The sequence below is a fragment of the Pygocentrus nattereri genome, chromosome 11 (genome assembly GCF_015220715.1).
Source record: "Pygocentrus nattereri isolate fPygNat1 chromosome 11, fPygNat1.pri, whole genome shotgun sequence".
In the NCBI taxonomy this organism is placed as follows: domain Eukaryota; kingdom Metazoa; phylum Chordata; class Actinopteri; order Characiformes; family Serrasalmidae; genus Pygocentrus; species Pygocentrus nattereri.
Window position 1 is genome coordinate 7,837,694 of NC_051221.1, and position 17,912 is coordinate 7,855,605.

The 17,912-nt window shown below is 42.8% G+C and overlaps 1 protein-coding gene across 2 annotated transcripts in view; it reads right to left on the reverse strand.

The window, feature by feature from the left end:
- The window catches only part of ctnna1 (catenin (cadherin-associated protein), alpha 1), a 145,203-nt gene that overhangs the window by 110,144 nt on the left and 17,147 nt on the right, over positions 1–17,912 (reverse strand). For both annotated transcript variants that reach the window (XM_017713551.2, XM_037542400.1), the window contains 2 exons: positions 16,439–16,708; positions 4,987–5,190 (listed from right to left, as the gene is read on the reverse strand). In XM_017713551.2, the coding sequence (XP_017569040.1) occupies positions 4,987–5,190; positions 16,439–16,708 (474 nt within the window). The remainder of the gene's footprint in view (positions 1–4,986; positions 5,191–16,438; positions 16,709–17,912) is intronic.

Sequence of the window (17,912 nt, forward strand, 5' to 3'; positions counted from 1 at the left end):
TCCAAGAAATATTATTGGAATATTATGATCAATTCCAAGTGTTCCTTTATACATCAGCTGTTTTTCACTTTAAAAACCTGTATCTTAAATTGTTACTGATATACAGCATTTTAAAATGAAACTTCAAATATACTGTAGTTATCCATTTATGTTAACGTCAGAAATCATTTCCACTTTTGAAATAAAATTAACTACGTTAACTTTTTCTCTATGCTGAGCAAATGTTTAGTCATTTAGAATCATCACTCTGGACATATGCAACATCTCATTTTTGTTTACAGTCACCAACTGTCCTACTAACTATTAGAAAGCAGCAAACCTGAACAAGCAACCACGAGGCACCTAGGAACCAATCACATTCCAATTGAAAGAGGGGGTCATAGTTCGGCTGTCACCAAGAGATGGCTCCCTTCAGTCTGCGAGGAGAGACAGACCTCTGGGCTGAAAGCGTTTGTGTTCTAGTAATCTACCATAACTACGCAGCAGGATTTTCTTTGGCCATGAAGCTCCAACAGCTCAGAGCGTTCGCTGTCGGTTCCACGACACTGGACGATCTCCGAAATTGCACTGAAAGAGCCGCGAGTGCAGCGACACCAGACATGCTCGATTCAGTATAGGAGGAGTTTGACTACGGCGTTGATGTCCGTACAGCTGGAGGAGGTTCATACTGAGCACGTGTAAAACTATATAATAAACTTTATGCTCACTTAAAAACACTACAAAATTTACAAGTGGAATGAATCATTTTGAAGTCAGATGAATCTTTCTGAATCACCCTGTATATTGATTCCAAACTTCTGAACAGTTGTTCTCATTCTGTATCAGCAGGTTTAAGTCCGCACTTTTGTTTGTTCTTGCCGCTCAACAGGACACCACCATCAACTTGCATTGTAATAAAAAAGCTCCTACTAACCAATACAAGTGTGATGATCGAACGTTTAAAAGTTGAACTTCTCTCCTTGTTTCAATGAGCTCAAGAACGAGATATTACAAACAAAATAAAGCATATATTTACCACAAGAAATAAGTGCAACTTCTAAGGGTTAAAAACACAGCACAAGCAACCAAACAGATTAAGCGACATTTATGATCTCTAGGCCTTCCCCCTGAATATTGACTAAACCTAGTTTTTACCCAAACGGAGATTTTCCTCCAGACAATATGAAACAGATGTTTTCTTGGCTTCCATGCTGGGGAGCTAAATGTGGACAGTAATGACTGTGGAAGCAAGAGCAGCAGTAGCCCAGGATGCAGGTCTAGAGTCATGCACAACCTGCAATAAGCCATCCGGGATGTGTCAGCTCAGTGTGTGTGAGAGAGAGAGAGAGAGTGAGAGTGTGTGGAGGGGGTGATATGGGGAGGGGTGACACTGCTGCTGCACTGGCAGGCAAAGCTGAAGACTGCAGCTGTCTCATGTTCAGTTTTCTGTCAGACACACACAGATACAGAGTGAGGGATAGAAATGGAGAGAGAGAGAGAGAGAGAGAGAGAGAGAGAGAGAGACTGACTGATACTACCACATGTTTTGTCAGCCCCTTGCAGCACCAGCAGAGTGAGACAGCACACCACTTCATTCACCTACAATGATTCTTGAAGAAAAATAAATAAATCCTATAGAAACACTGAACTAAAATGAACTGGGAAAAGCAAAGAAAGCATTACTGCGACAATGCAGTAAAAAATATAAATAAATAAAACAAATTCCCTGGCTGGCTGCCTCTCATTGTTAGGCATCAAGCAGAGATGCAATTCTCCCGGTAAATGACAGGAGGATGAAAACAGGGAGAGAAACAATGAGTGAACAAAGACCGAGTGAGCGTTGAAGAGGTGAAGTGCTGTTCGTAGCTGCCCTTCCTATGACCTCCGCACTAGCAGTGCCCCAGACACACATTGTGAACATGGTACGCACTCCTCCTTCGTCATAACCCCTGCCTGCATTAATTATTCAATTAGTTTATTTTATATCAATTAGAGAAGCCTCGGTACCAGTGAAGGCCAACGGCATGAGCAATTTTCTCTCCACATGAGAACAAATAAAACACAGCCGCAATCATTACAGCAGAGGAGGCGGCGAGCAGCTCCCAAAAAAAACACGGAGTTCATGTAATTCAGAAGGGCTGGTGCACCAACTCACCATTTCTTCAGCTTCTCTTCAGCCCCTACAATCAAACAGGCTGATAGTTACTACCCCTTTATAAATACATGTAAAATGACACAACACTCGGCATGAATAGGTGGAGTTAACTGTTATAAGTTGAATAGGCAAATTGCTGTTGATGGAACAAAACCTCATATCTCCAAAACAGTAACTTTAAAAGTAAAGTAGGCTTCATCCTTCTCTGGTAAAGCAAGTCAATGGAACCAGACATTTTTCCAAAGTATTCTGGGTCGTTTCTTTTGGTCCATTCATCATGAAATTTACAAACAATGTAAAAGGAAAAAATTTTCAAGAACTGAAAAACAACAAAACTGAAACAAAACAGGTGTTGTGCAAACGTTTTATGCACAATTAGATTTGAAATCCCATTTCTCTGAGCAGTGCGTCCCTTTGCTGAGAAAAACATTAGAACAAAGATAAACAATATTAATGTAAAAAGCAGTGATTTTAAGCCTGCCAATGTATTTATTTACCCAATAAAAATCTCTGACACAGTCCAGTATTGCTCGCAGTTATCATCCAATACCTGGTTTGGCAAATCAATGCTTCATGGTATTATTAGATGTGCTGGTGGAGGATGTGGAGTCTGTTGGCAGGTGAATGCTGCAGATAAAATGGGGAGAGACCCTGAAAGTACCTGTATTTTACTCGTAATACAAAAGCTCTACTCCTGCTCAGCTTGCTGTACAGTCAAACCATGGCTTTCTAATGCAATTCTTTTAAATCTTGAGTTTAAACAGTTTAAATTCAATTGTATATTTTATTACAACGTCTGGCGCCTCAGCATCTCACCATTTGCAGTAGTTACGACCATTTCTCAAGCATTTTACACTGCATGTGAAGTACTGATGGTGACCAAAGGTCTCGAATGATATACCAGTTGAGTCCTTCAGTTTCTCAAAAACTAATGGTGCATTTTTCAGCTGCATTACATGGACCTTACAAGTCAGCCCTTGGTGACGTTAACAGTCGGATGCATCCTTGGCTTCGAGGCATGGCTTACTGGCGGCTTCGAGAAGAAGTCCGGAAACAAAGTGATGCATCTTACTAGCTCACAACATCTAAGGGACTTTTTTTGAAAACAAGATATTCTGCTTATTTTTATATTTATTTCATGTTTGCTTTGCATGTAAAAACACTAACATTACACAAAATGCACACACTGTTGAGCATTTTGAGAAGCACTTGAGACTTTTGCACAGTATGATGAGTATGATACGGTGTGCGTGTTCTGTGACATTGCAGAGAATCTAAAATGAGCTGATTTATCAGCACAGGTTCCCTATGGAACGTATGTACTGCAGAGTGAACTTTATCTCTCGAAATACTGGCAGTGCTTACATTCTACAAACTTATTTCCAAGAAGGAAGAATTTTGTTTGTCCATGATGCAGGCAACAGAAACAGAAAATGAACTCATAGGAGTAAGACTGCTACTGGAGGCCCATCCAGGGAGAGAGAATGCAATGGAGACGTGTGACTCAAACCCCATGCTGTTCATTTGCTCACTCAACAGCAGACGCATCCTCCTGTCCAGTGAGCTGTGCCCTCTGGGGAGGCAGCACTGTTTTTAAAAACTTCACAAACTCCGCGCTACACATCCATATACACACAGAAGCACACAGGCCCTACAGCGGTCCTGGAGGGCTGAGAGTCTGCAACACACCTGAACCATCTCGACTAATTATCAAAGCCTTCATCGGATATGTTGGAGCAGCAGACACATGTTGCAGGACTGGACTGAGGAGCAGCCGCCCCAGAAGATTTCTAACAGTTTAACCCAGCTGGTTCAAAGTGCTAGCATAAATTCTTATTTTTTTAAATATACGTATTATCGTAGTAGCAACAGCAGCAGCAACAACAGCAGCACTTTTCTGCCCATCATTTTTAAAAGGACCCAAACTTTCCTCAAACTTTCTGTGCAGGCATGATATCTGTCTGCAACACTTCGAGCACTCAACAAGTGCAAATCAGCCACAGTCACATTTCTAGAACCATCACATACAGACTAGGAACCCATAAATGTTGTATTAATGAAATCACATCACTCAACATGTTCAGGTATGTTTACATGTGAAAACACTAGCGCCTGCTGCAGTTTGCATAAAGTACGTCCTTTTTTAACCAGTAAAAAAAAAAGAAGCTTCCATCACTGGAAGCTGTTACCGTGGTAACAACCATCAGCAGCCACATCCCTACTGCACACAATTTCACGTCCTTTATCAAACGTCTCATTCATGTTGCAGCCCTCTGTGATATCAGCATGCAAAAGGCCGGTGTTATTTGAGCACAGCACTCAAAGGCTTGCTATTCAGCAGATCCATCAGTACCCTCATAATGAGCCTTTGCGTACTGTATACTATTTCCTTCCCTCTCCAAAAGCAAAGTTTGGGACATGTATAAAGAAGGCCTGTCTCTCCTCACCATGTCTCCAGAGAGAACGGTGGCCGTGTATACTGCAGCAGCACCAAAGCTTCCTAAGGGCTGCTGCTAGGACCAAACACAGGCAGCCATAGGCAGGGACAGAAAGAGAGCAATGAGAAGAGAAGGAACTCATAGAAGACACAGAAGTAGGGCTGCACAATGTACTATTTGATAATCAGTGTCCAAATATTGGCCTTAAAAGCCCTCAAACAAATAGCTGCTTTGAGCATCATGATGATCTAGATGAGTTTGTGTTCTGATGACATCAAAATAAAAAAAAAATAAATCTAATGGTCAGTCATTAACAATGTTACATTAACTGTTTATCAATATATTGAAATGCATCTTCCAATATGTGCCCATACTGTTTCAGCCCTACACAGAAATACACAAGAGAGCACCTACGTTGCCCATGTACTCCGTGAGGAGGTCCTGTAAGGCCTGGCGGACAGAGTTACACTCTGCCACAATGCGCTCGCGGCGGTCGTCCCGGGTGCAGGACGAGTCGGCCATGAGGGCGGCTCCACTGATTATACTCTCTAGCCTCTCCTCCAGGGATGGGCGGAAACGCTCCTCGCTGAAATTCAGCGGATCCACGATGATCTGCTTCTGCAGGGGAAAGAAAGAGAGAGAGAACAAAAGAAAAAAGAGTGAGCAAAAAGTACAAATGTATCGACTTTGCAGACAGAAACAGTGACTCACAGAGTTATCAGTCAGCGCCCCCAGGAGAATGCGATGTTCAGACATGCCAGGCAGTGGACCAAAGGGAAGGGTTTGACAGTTAAATGGTCTTCGTTATTGCAGTGGAAAGCTATGGCTGACACCTGTAGCCATGGGGGCTAAAAAGAGGTTAGGCGGCAGGGGGGGCGGTTGAGCGTGGGTGGCTGAAAATCACGCTTCACAAAGCGCCGCCGATCGTCTTCACCGCTGCAGAAAAGGAGCCGGGGCCCGTGGTCTTCATTAACCAGAAGAATCAATAATTCAGACGCTCTGAAATGATGCCATTTAAGGCCAATGGCTCTTTTCAATCAGCATTAACCAGTCTGTGCCCTTATGAAGCCCCTCTGAATCTGCACTCTGCAGCACAGCCTCTTCGTCTCCATTACACAGCAAAAGGAAAAAAAGCCAAATATGCCCAACTTAAAGAAAGAGCTAGGGCCAGAAATGCTACGGTGGCAATAACGTCAGCCGTCGCGATGAAACCCAGCGGTTAGCACGGCCAAGCTAACACCTGCTAACTTCTATTCATTATTCTCCACGTTAGCATTTTTGCCCAACCTGTCTCTTTAATCAGAGCCCAGTCAAGGCACTGGACATGTACAGTGTCACTGTGTATATTTGTCAGGTTTCACTCTCCCCTCATTTAGGAGCCAAGGTAAGCACCAGCTTTCGGTCAGAGCTTTAAAGCTATTTTAGCCCAGTCCTGGACAAGGGAACGCAGCTCTGCATACCAAAAACACTCCTGGCTTACCGCCCTCCACCTTCTTTTCTTTTTTGTGTCTCTGGATGACATTTTGTTTGTCCCCTGTTGCGTTCGGAGGCAGTGCTGCTACGCAGTCCAGAGGAGGATACGCGTTTGGGTCTGGTTCCGGGGGGGAGGGGCATGGGAGAGTGCAGATTCTGGATCACTAACATGCCAACAAAGCATCAGCAGCTAATAAATAAATATATAAACAAATATAATTAAATAATTGGTCCAGCTTACAGCAATCTTTAAAAAAAAAAGGCTTTTTTTTAAAAAAAAAAGTGAGTTTATTAGCCTGCTCTCGTCTGACCTCCTTTGCTTGCGTGTCATGTTGCCATGGCAACAAGCCTCTCTCTCTCGCTCTGACTCACTGCGAAGTTGCATCGGCTGGAAATTAGGCGGCGAGAAGAAGCGAGGTGGAAAAATGTGTGCGTGCGCTGAAGTTTCTGCATGGTCACCAGGAAATTACAGATCCACACCCCTCGACTCATGTGCTGCCTCATGTACTCCCAATCTCGTACACACACGGACACACAAACAATTTCTGCCGCCATTAAGGCAGATGCCATCTGGCTCAATAGCTACAACAAAATCAGGCTTCTGCTTTCTTCCTGTGTGCGCGTCCCAGCACTCTATGACTCTTCAAGGACCTATGGGTACGGATAAAGACCCTGGCCTTTTCCACTGCATTAAAACACTATTTTACAGGGCCTGAATGCTGGGGGTCTCCAAACGAGTCAATATTACTCTTAAAAATAATACACACAACATAATCACATTTCATAACTGTGAAAAAATACAGAGGGGCAGACGTGCTAAGGAAACAGTAAGCAAAAATCCAGGCAGACTCCTCTAAGACAGCAGCGATGATACAGAATTTGTTTAGCAATATGTTTTCCAAATCATCTGAGCTGGTTTACTGAAAGGGGACGTCATACTCCAAGTTAAATCTTATTCAGGTTGGCTGTTCATATCCTTCATTTAGTTAGCCGGCTATCTCTGTCTCCATCTCTTAGCTCTGCAGTGATTAAAAGGAGTGACTGAGGACGCTTTGTTTAAACGGCTTTGTTTAAATGTTGTTTGTCGTTTTAATATCTTCCACAAACTTCTCTTGCTTCAGTCTTTCAAAGAATCAGGCGGCCCTGAGAAAGGTTTTATGGGAAACCGTGCCCGTGTTTAGCCTTTAGCTAAAGTTACATGGGTATGGCTTGATCACATCATGGGTTTTATTAACAAAACAAAAATTATTTAAAACAGTGATAAATAAGCCTTCACCTCTGAAAACATCACAACAGCTTTCTAGAATTCAGCTAAGGGTGTGAAGGGTTAAGCAAGGAGGTTTGCAAATACTAAATGATAATTATACAATTTATTATTACAACAGCAACATTTAGTCCTGTTGAAATTGGAATACATTTCAAAACTGTTAAAATAACATTTTGCCGGTCAGTTCAGCATCTGCAGTGTCCCCTCTGGCATAACTCAGCTGCAGACGTGCACGAGGTGGATCTGAACTGGGGTACAGTAGGCAAATGACTCAACCAATGCTAGCGCTATCTGATGCCAGAGCAAGCCTTACATTATGCTGTACAAAAATAAGCAATACTGAAATGTGATGAGAAACCTGCGACAACAAAGTCCTAGATTAACCAAGTTGTTATCACTATCCCCATATACTGCTGGTTAAGGTTAGCTGTGTGAGTAACTGCAACTTTTCCCCCTTTTTACCCATTCAAACCAGAAATGTCAACCAGGGCAATAGTGCTAATTGCTGCTAGCAAGCTAGTGAGTGTTTGCACTGAACTTAATCTGAACCAAACAACTGTCCTTAATTGCCTCTGGGCTGTGGGATGAGTTGGCTATCTGCCCCCTTCTACAGCTACTGAAGAATGTGTGGCTCAAGCTGATCCACTCTTGGATGACAGCTATGAGGGCTCACAGGCAAACACAAGCACAGTTAGTTCAGTGAGCAAGTAGCCAACCCAGACAATGGGCTGGATAGCTCTGACAGCTCTTTACCAAAACGCGAAAGCGGGGATGGCAGCAGAGAGACAGATGAGTGAGGGCGAGAGTAGTCTATGCATGCGAGCCACAGCTCTAGACAGCAAATGACTCCTCAGACAGAGATGTTTGGGGGAGATTCTGTGCCAGTCTGAACACCCATCACCGCAGCCAGAGAAATAATCTCCCATACACAGGCTAATAAATACCAGCACTTGGCTACTTGCAGTCACTATTAATTTCAGGCCATAAACAGATGGAGAGACTTACTGACGCTGATCGTACATACAGTAAAACAATTATCTGCCCAATATTTAGGGCTGTACATTTCTAGCTGTGAAAGAATTATAATAAGCCAACTTCTTGATGAATTCTCATACCAGTCTCTTAAAAGGTAAAAAAACAACCTGACATCATTAAAGGTAAATCCTCTAAAATCGGATGACCATGTGGAAAATACCCACAGTAAATGGTTAAATCAGGTTTGGGTTTGGGAGGTGGTGCTATTTTTTTCCCTTTACCTTTTATTGCACAACACTCCAACCCACATATCATAACTGTGTATGCTCACACACTTCAGAGTCAGGCAGCATCTAAACATCACTGGAAAATGTGTGATAATAATAATAATAATAATAATAATAATAATATCATCATCATCACCACGTACATCAGATGCAGCACACTACTACAACAACAACAGATAAAAATTTAACAGTTCCTAACCCAAGCTCAGCAATACTGCCCAGTGACAGTAATCTTTGTCAAATAGAACAAAAACATGCAGTTCCTCAAAAATAATTAAAAAAACCCACAAAAAAAAAGAAGTAGCTAAAATATAAAGTTCAATTTGGGCATGAGAGTAACTGATTTAGTACACTGTGAATGTCAGACAGAACTTTCTAAAATGTAGGCAGAATTTAACAGGCATGGTTTCTTCCTGCAGCACAGAGTGCATTCAAATAGCGGAGCTAAAGAAATGCGTTGCTAACAGTTCCATCCATCCTCAGTACAACAAATGTGGTATTAATGCAGGATATCAGCACCCTGGACGTTAAAAATATCAATTATGTTCACGATGGAATCTCATTTTGGACCCTCTGAAAGTCTATACATGGTTTGTTGATGGCAAGACCCTTTTTTTTTTTAATTGTTCTTAGAACACTCAATTACTAATATTGATTGGTAGCCTCTACTCCCAATGCACCAAAGCAACAGCCAATGAAGGGAAGTAAAGAAATCCATCCCTCTAAACCCCCCAGATGTTATTCAGTTGTTCCTATTACTCGTAGAAGATACAAGGTAAGGCAGTGGTTTTGAGTCTTGTTCCTGGAGGGCGCCTACCATCCATATTTTAGTGACACCCCAAGGTTTAACTAACCAGCTCATTAAGTCAAGATAGCACTAAAATGTACAGGCAAAGAAACTGTAGGGCCCAGGGCTGCGAACTACTGCTTTAAGGAACAAGAGGTGGTTCTTCTATGGAATTATTCCAAAGAATAATCGTTTTAGGCAAGGTTTAGCTCGTAATTTAAACTGTGAGTGCATGATTAGGGATCAAAAGCACAACAGTGATGCTGAGGATGAAGGAACTGAAGAGAATGGGCTTCAGAGCTACCATCAGATACCATTTACTTGGTGTTAGGCAAAGTTCCAAAACCCAAGGCCAGGATCGAGAGCTACTGGTGTTGTGGCACACCTTCCTAACTGGTGTTATTGCAGTGATTCTCGACATTGACAGAATTTGAGAGTTTCACAACAGCCTGCCAAAGAGAACAAGCAGCAGAACAAGAGCTAAAGAGACCAATATTGATCAGTTGCTTTCCTGTAATAATTCCAGCCAATCTATGATGGCCTCTATGCGTTTTGAGCATAGAAATCCACCATTAAAGCAGGACAAGGCCAGTGAAGCGGAAAGCAGAGCAGAGATGCTTTCACTCAGCTGTTCCGTCAGTGAGTCACTAAAAAGCCGCTTGAAGAGCTACCCCTTCAGTCACCTGCCAGAACTGTCGATATGACGCACCAAATTCAATTTAGTTAAACAGCCCTTGCCACAGATGAAACGCTCCAGCAGCACTGCGGCTCCAAAGGTGTCTGACAGCGTCGCCAAATGTCATCTACTCACATTAGACATGTACTACTAAACGGTTTCTCTCACCCTGATGAACCTGAGCGCATTGACAGCCGTAAGAGCGTAGGGGGTTTTATTTCATCACGGCTGGGTATCATTAGCGGAGGCAAAGTAATAAGGTAATATTTCTGCTGTGCTCAAATCGATCCCGCTTCTCTATGCCTTTATAACTCCACAAGAACAGTATGGAGCAAACAAGGTCAAAGAGAAGTAGGGCCAATCACAGAATACAACGCAATCGATACGAGGGAGAGTGAAAGGACCTGGGAGGACTCCTGCAGGCCCAGGTAAGGATCTCACTGAAGGAAAGGGGGGCAAATAAAAAAATAATTTAAAATAATCTTTCTGCCTGCTTCGCGCAGCCCATCAATCGGGAAAGTGAAAATCAGGATGTTCACATACAATTAACCATTATGTTGAATCATTAGGCTTGGCTAGTTGCAAATGCATCATTTTGAAACCGAACCAATTCGTCTGAATCAGTGAAAATTTATCACCCAGCAAAGACGGCCAATTTAAAATAATGAAATTGGCAACTTAACAAAAATCAAAATTAAGTCCAGAGGCCCAGTGACTCTTAGCATAAAGGCTTTCACTCACCACTACTTTATATCATAAATAATCACTGGATCCTAAACCTGGTGCTGGAGTTCTTTTGGTGTTTTACTGCACTAACACACTCAACACAATCCATCTAATTAAAAGGGACATCTCAATTTCAAGATCTCGTCTTGCGTTTTTGTTCTGGCTGATACCAATTCAGTCCAATCCTTGTGTTTTACAGATTCAGACAACAAAGCCACATAAATTAGGCAAGACTTACTAGGCCACCAATTAATGCTATGTGCATAAAGTGACATTCTGGACTGATATTTTGTTTTGGTACTAATGTCAATTACCATTTAGTTTCAAATGCTACAGTAATATCCATTTTACACGCTCATCTTTTGTTTGCTTTGTTTTTAGACTCTTGAAACTACTTTAACATACAGGCTACAGTGTGATCTCACTTTGGTGCACACTGTTACTGTTAACTTACATGGGAAGGCCACGGCTTCAGTAAAATCTGCATTAAAATCATTAAAAACACTACTTTGGGGGATCGTGTGGCTGTGAGTTTTCACTCCAACGAAGTAGGTGGTCACCTGATGAAATGTTTGAAGACTACAGGTGTCAGCAGACTTCTTGTGGAGATGAGGTCCGGCTGGCTTCGGCCAATATAACGTAACTGCGGAGAAAACCAACAAACGCAGACGTCTTGCAAAGGCTTTGTTTACTGTGTAGCGCACGTGGCAGCTGGGCGAAGTCCGTGGACGAAGATACTGCGTGACAGAGCCTCTGATTGGTCAGATAAATAAACAAACAAACAGCCATGCTGTAAACAAAGATGGGCAACTTTGAGGAGCTTCGGATTTGGCAGACACACTAATATTTCACAATGAAAGGCGCGAAAACCACAATGAAAACCAGAGTTTCTCCTCAGCATCAGAGCAACAAAGAAACTAAAATGAAGAGGGCAGGACCTGTGGTTTAAGCACAGTCCTCCAACTCCTTGAGGGCCACAGAACTGCACAGCTGACCCAGCACATGTGATTCAACTCATCAGCTAATCATGAAGGTCAATCACAAGTGTACCGCCACGCTGCGGTGTCGCAGGATTTGAGCTGGAGCTATAGGACGGTTCAGGACGTGGCTCTGATCCCATTGCAAGCCCTGCTGGGCACAGCGTGAGCAGCCTGACAGCAAGAACGAGTGTTTTAAACAGACAGCAGAGCGACGGCCGATTAATCCATCCATGTGTGATACAGACAGAACCTTCTGAAGCCTTGACAAACCGGCAAAAAAACAGAGGAGAGTGCTTTCTTTTGTTGTAGAGTGATGGGCATAATTGCTAACAGAGTGAGGGAGAAAAAGAGGGAAATAAAGAGGTGGATTGAATGAGGGAGAAAGATATAAAGCTTGAAGGAGAGCGAACAAGCAGACTGGAAGCAGAGAAAGTGTGCGAGTGAACTCTTAGCAGGCAGAGCGAGATATGAAATGAGCGCAGGAAAAAAAAATAAAAATAAAAAAATAAAAGTGACTCACGCAGTTACACCTTCAGCAGCCCTGATGACTAATAACCTGCATTAATCCATGAACTTCCTGATCTACTCACACATTTTTAATACGATTAAAAACAAAGTGGGGGAGCAAACAAAAAGAATAAGGAAAGAGGGAAAAAAAGACAGCAGCCCCCACCACGTTGTCGTGTCGTGTCGAGTGAGTGCGTGAGCGCCCCTGAGACTGAGCAGCCTTTAGGATCAGAGCAAGACTTAAGCAGTCCCAGAGCTCGGCACTTCAGAGCGCAACAAAAACCCTGCCAGTTTGGAGACGTTCTGCGAAGCGCTAGCTCACTCAGCGGCAGCACAATAACCCAGAACTTCACATATTAATTGGCGCAGTGTGCAGGGGGGGGGGGCAAGAGCGCGCTTCTCCAGCGCCCACACCCCGCTCAGCTTTAAGAGAACACAGGCTCGCCGGAGAACGAAGGGGAAGGATAGTGAACCGTGCTCTTTATGGGGAGAAGGGGTTCGCTCTCGTTTGCTGCTGCCTCTTTCTATGCATGCTGAGGAGCGGGAGGGACAATTTGATTTGCAAATCTCTCCGCGGAGGGGAGATGGGAGCACCTGCGAAGAGCAATTCGTCGCAGATCGTGCAGGCTAGTGCCAAGTGCGCTGCTCAGATCGACTCATAGCCTCACTCTTCCAATTAGGAGCTCCATTCGTCTACATGTAATGGCGCCATCCATAGAGATGCTGCTCACGAACGGGGGAACTCTAATTAGGGATGTTGCAGATTAAGTGAGAGGGCTGGGCTAATCTCTTAAGGCCTGAGCTAATCATTAAATAATGACTGTTTAAATTTTTTTTTTTTTTATCAATGGCAAAATAAGAATATTTCTGCAAGTGGTGTTGAGCTAAGCAAGGGCATAGGAGGCCATATAAGCAGGTAATAAACAGGCTAGCCTATAGCGATGGGGCACAAGACAAAGCAGTTACAAAGTCAGGTTTTCAAGATGCCCTGCATGTATTATAGATAAAGGGATATTAATGAGCTGCCCAACTGGGATCTAAAAGTAGCCTTAATTGTGGTTAGTACCATTAGTTCCTTCCATGCGCACAAGCGAGCCCACATCTTGTGTTCCAGCATATGATCGATATATTTTATTCTGAGTGCCTCAATTGTCTAACATGTCGCTATTAGAAGAAAACCTCCCTAATGGTAACTTTACAGGAGAAGGAAAAAAAAAAACAACATACATTTAATGTAAGTTAATGGAACCAGAATGGAACTAGGCCATTTATTTTGGTCTGTTCATGAAATTTACATACAATGTAAAGGAAGACAGGCAAAAACAGAAAATCGACAAAAATGAAGATGGGGCTTTGTTCCGACAGCAGTGATATGCACGTATGCATGACTCAAAAAGATTAATCCGATTTAAAAGTGATTTATTTTACTTGTATCAATGCAGTAAACTGTAAATGATTTATATGATTAAGTTTACTATGCGCTCAATATGAACCTCCTCCAGCTGTACTGACATCACTGCTATAGTCAAGATTCATCCCATACTCGATTGAGCACGTTTCAGAGATCGTTCAGTGTTGTGGAACCAACGCCGAATGCTCCGAGCTGTTGGAGGTTCACGGCCAATGAAAATCACATTGCGCAGTTATGACTGACTCACTCTTATTGAAGTGGAGAACGCAAAATGCTTTCTGCCCAGGGGTCTCCATCTCCTTCAAAACTGAAGGGAGCCGTCAGAAACTCCATGACCACCTCTTTCAATTGGAATGTGATTGGTTCCGAGGCGCCTGGCGGTTGTAAAAATACAGCGCTTTAAAATCAGATGACTCGTCCTGTACAATGAACACTCTGTCGCAGTTCCCTCCAAACAAGCGCAAACAGAGCAAACCAGAATAATCAGTCCAATAGGTGAGTCAGTGTTAGCAGCAACACTGAACAGGTGACAAGTGAAACAAATCCAGCCTTTCCGCATCCTCTCTGGTTACATCACTGCATCCTCCAGAGATGGAGCAAATCTAAAAAGCGAGGGCATCATTTCCTACAAAATCCCCATCAGCTTAAGACCTTACTTTTTCAGGTCGATGCAGAGTGTGCAACTTTGGGGTCAAACTGCGGATGCCTTCCTCTCTCCCCGTCACTAGATAAACATTCAGGGATTAACAAATCAAACCTGACCGACTGCTGGATGACAGCGGCCCAGCTTTTGTTTGGACATACGAATTTAATCTGATTCAATCCGGGATTATCGCATCCCCGCCAAGACTCAATCAGATCTGGGGTGTGTAAACAGAACAAAGCATTCGCCCAGCTCTTGTGGCTGCTGTCGGGAGTGCGCGTTTGAGTTGGTGGCGGCGTCTCAACAGGTTCATCTCCTGCTGCACAGCGATCAGCTTAGGCCTGCTGAAATCACAACATCCTCAACACAAGAGCACCACCCAACACAATCACACACTTAAAAACTCTTTGTAATCCTTTCCCTGCTGTCACTTTATGATTTCCTCTTTTAAAATGATGAAATACTTCTACTGCTTGGCAGTGAAATGGGTCTTTTTTTGGGTAGTGTGGTTTTGCCTTCACATTAAAATGTCACTGAGCAATTTTGCAAATGTCTTTAAATGCTGAGCTGCTGTTCAATCGTGTGTCATTACAAGGCCTGCTGATGAAAAGTCAAGATATTTACAGAGCCCTGCGGTGTTACTACAGACTGCAGATTTGTGTAACTAATTTCGTCATAGTAGCTGCACCTGGGCCTCTGCTGAAAGATGTCTTTACAGACTTTGCCCATTTAAAACACTTCGCACCATAAACCACCTAGAAACCTGCCTCCCTTGGAAAGAAAGCCCAACAGTCCAAGCTTGAATCCGAAAAGGTCTTTCAAACCATCTTGCAATCCACTGCGCAATGTGCTAAAACTATTAGCTCATGCCATGTTCAGTGCACTTACGGGCTGGACCACTGAAACCTACCAAAACAACAACATTTTAAAGTTTCCAGCTGCTTTAAAATGTTCTGAAAGCAAACGCCAAATGAAAACATGTGAACGGGCAGAGAACATTCTAGATCACCACGAATGGGAAAGAATTCCCCATTCATACTGTTCTAAAGTGTGAAAGAAGGAAGGAAACGTTCAACACTGTGGAAGACGGAATGTTTTAAGAGAACACTAAATGGAGAACACCGAACATTCTAGAAGAGTGTGAATGGGCGGAGAACGTTTCAGAACAGCGTAAATGAGGGGGGAGAAGATTTAGAATGGCTGGAGCGCTCATTCCAGAACCCATTTGTCAAGTAAGTCAAGCCGGTGACGCAGGCCTGATTTAGCCCGTTTCAACCCGAGACGCAATACAGTCTCCAGAATGGGCTGCAACACAGCGTCTGTTCTGACGCCCAACAATCTCTGGGCCAGCGGCTACACAAAACCAAAAGATGACTGGTGCTTAGTTCAAGCAAATAAGCAGTTTAAAAAAAAAATACTTAACATAATTTATTGTTATTCAGAATTATTTTCTGAATAATTATTTAACGTCTACTTTTCTGTTGCAGTTTCGGCGTATTTTGAAGAAACAATGGCCAGTTGGGGTCAGGGAAAAATATTAAGTAAAAATCGAATACAAACACAGCTGGCCCATGTATTTACTGAGATTTTGAATAGGACCCTTTCAGTGGTTCAGTTCGACACCCCTGACCTAGAACAATGTGAATATGATAGAACACTACTTCAGTGTGAATGTGGGAGGACAATCTAGAGTAGCATCAACAGGAAAGGATCTCCTAAGTGGTAGAGCCATTCTAGAACAGTGGGAAAAGACGGAGAACATTCCAGAAAAACGTGAATGACGCGGGGGAGCATTTTTAAAACAGAGTTAATGGGGTGGGGGGAAAAATATTCTCGAACAGTGTATATTGAAGTATTCCAGAACAACGTAGTTGGGGGAACATTCTAGAACGTATGGTTGGGGGAAAAACATTCTAGTGTGGATGGGGATAACAGCGTCTGTTGGTATTTGTTGCAACATCAATGTCGTTTTTATGAAGTCTCTATGAGAAGTAGTGTTAATTTAGGATCTGTTCCAGTTAGTAACATCAGAGTAAACAAGACAGAACTCTGATCCCAACACAGCACTGATACCCTTAGAAGATTTATGAACACGGACCAAAACCTCCTTTAGATCTGAAAAATAAAGACTTACATCAAAGTTGTTGAGTGCCCCAGCGAGCTCTCCGCCTCCGGCAGGGTGGGTGAAAGTAGAGTCCTCGCTGCTGGTGGCCTGGGCGGCATTGGAGATCCCAGACACAGCGTGCTGCAGCTGCTTGTAGATCAGGTCCCGGTTAGCCTTGTAGGCAGCCACATCTGGGTGCTGCAGGCAGGCACGAGATGCTGTGTACAACATGGGGATGTTTCTCTGCAGCACACCTCGGGCTGCTGCCATTTGGTCCTTATGGTGGACGTCCTTCAGCTCCTGGCAGATGGAGACCAGAAAGGGTCAGCAGGTCCATTTACATGCACGCCATTCAATAATGCATAAAATGCACTGATCCTAAAGCAACAGGCTGGCTAAAAATAACATTCTGCCCTTATTCCAAATGTAATCAATCAGCTGTGTTGGGTCTTTGCTTTATTAGCTTTGACACTGTGACAAAATATTGCTCATAAAACTGAACTCAAGTATGCTGCTTAGCTAAAAGACTGAAGTTATATCTGCACATTTGCCCATTTTCACTGATCTTGGCAGTTTAGCCCGATATAAGGGAGGAGCCATATAAATTTAACTGTCGTGTAAACCTTTGCTCCTTCACGTTAAACGACTATGACTGACCAGAAGACCCAATATTTCTCAAAAAGGCCAAGCATACATGGGTTGGAAATTTGTTTTTGGAGCAGACAAGCCAAATAAACCACTGCGAACCAACAAAGTCTTTCTTGGTGTGACAGACTGACCACTCTGGCAGGGGGGGATGTAATGGAGGAAAAAAAACTGACTCATTTTATTTATCATTATATCTATGCTGATAAAATACGAGATACCTGCTCTACTCAACATTAGATCAGTGAAATAATTAGTACCGTTAAGATTCTGTAGCTCAGTAACTCAAAGTGCTCTTTCCATTAGTGGAGGAATTTCATCCCAAGTAACACACTATTGTTGACTACAAGTTAAATAAACAAATAAATAAATAAATAAATAAAAAGAAAGAAAGAAAAAGAAAAATACATTAATTAGAACATAAAATCAGAGACCCAAGTCTCATATCAACCTAATGGATTCTGTCACCCTGGTTACTTTATGTCTGTTTTTTTTTCCCTCCTTCTTTCTCAACTGGTAATAAGGAGATATTCTCATTTCCAAGCAGAGGCAAAGGTCTGTTTCCAATGTACGTGGGAGGAAGATTTAATGTTGTTTAGTGACTGAGGCTCAGAGAATGATTAGATCTGTTGAGGTTGAAAGGCAAGCCAATGCCTGCCTGTGTATCTCTCTCTTCTCTCTGTCAATCTTCCTTAGAAAACAACTACATATTGCCCATCAAGCCATAAAGCAGATGAAATTAGATAACACCAACTCGGGTTACTGTACAAATCACAATGCACATTATATGTGCCAAGACATCCAGAGCCCCTTTCTAATGAATGAATTAAGCTACTTTAAGGTAGCTCACACAATATTA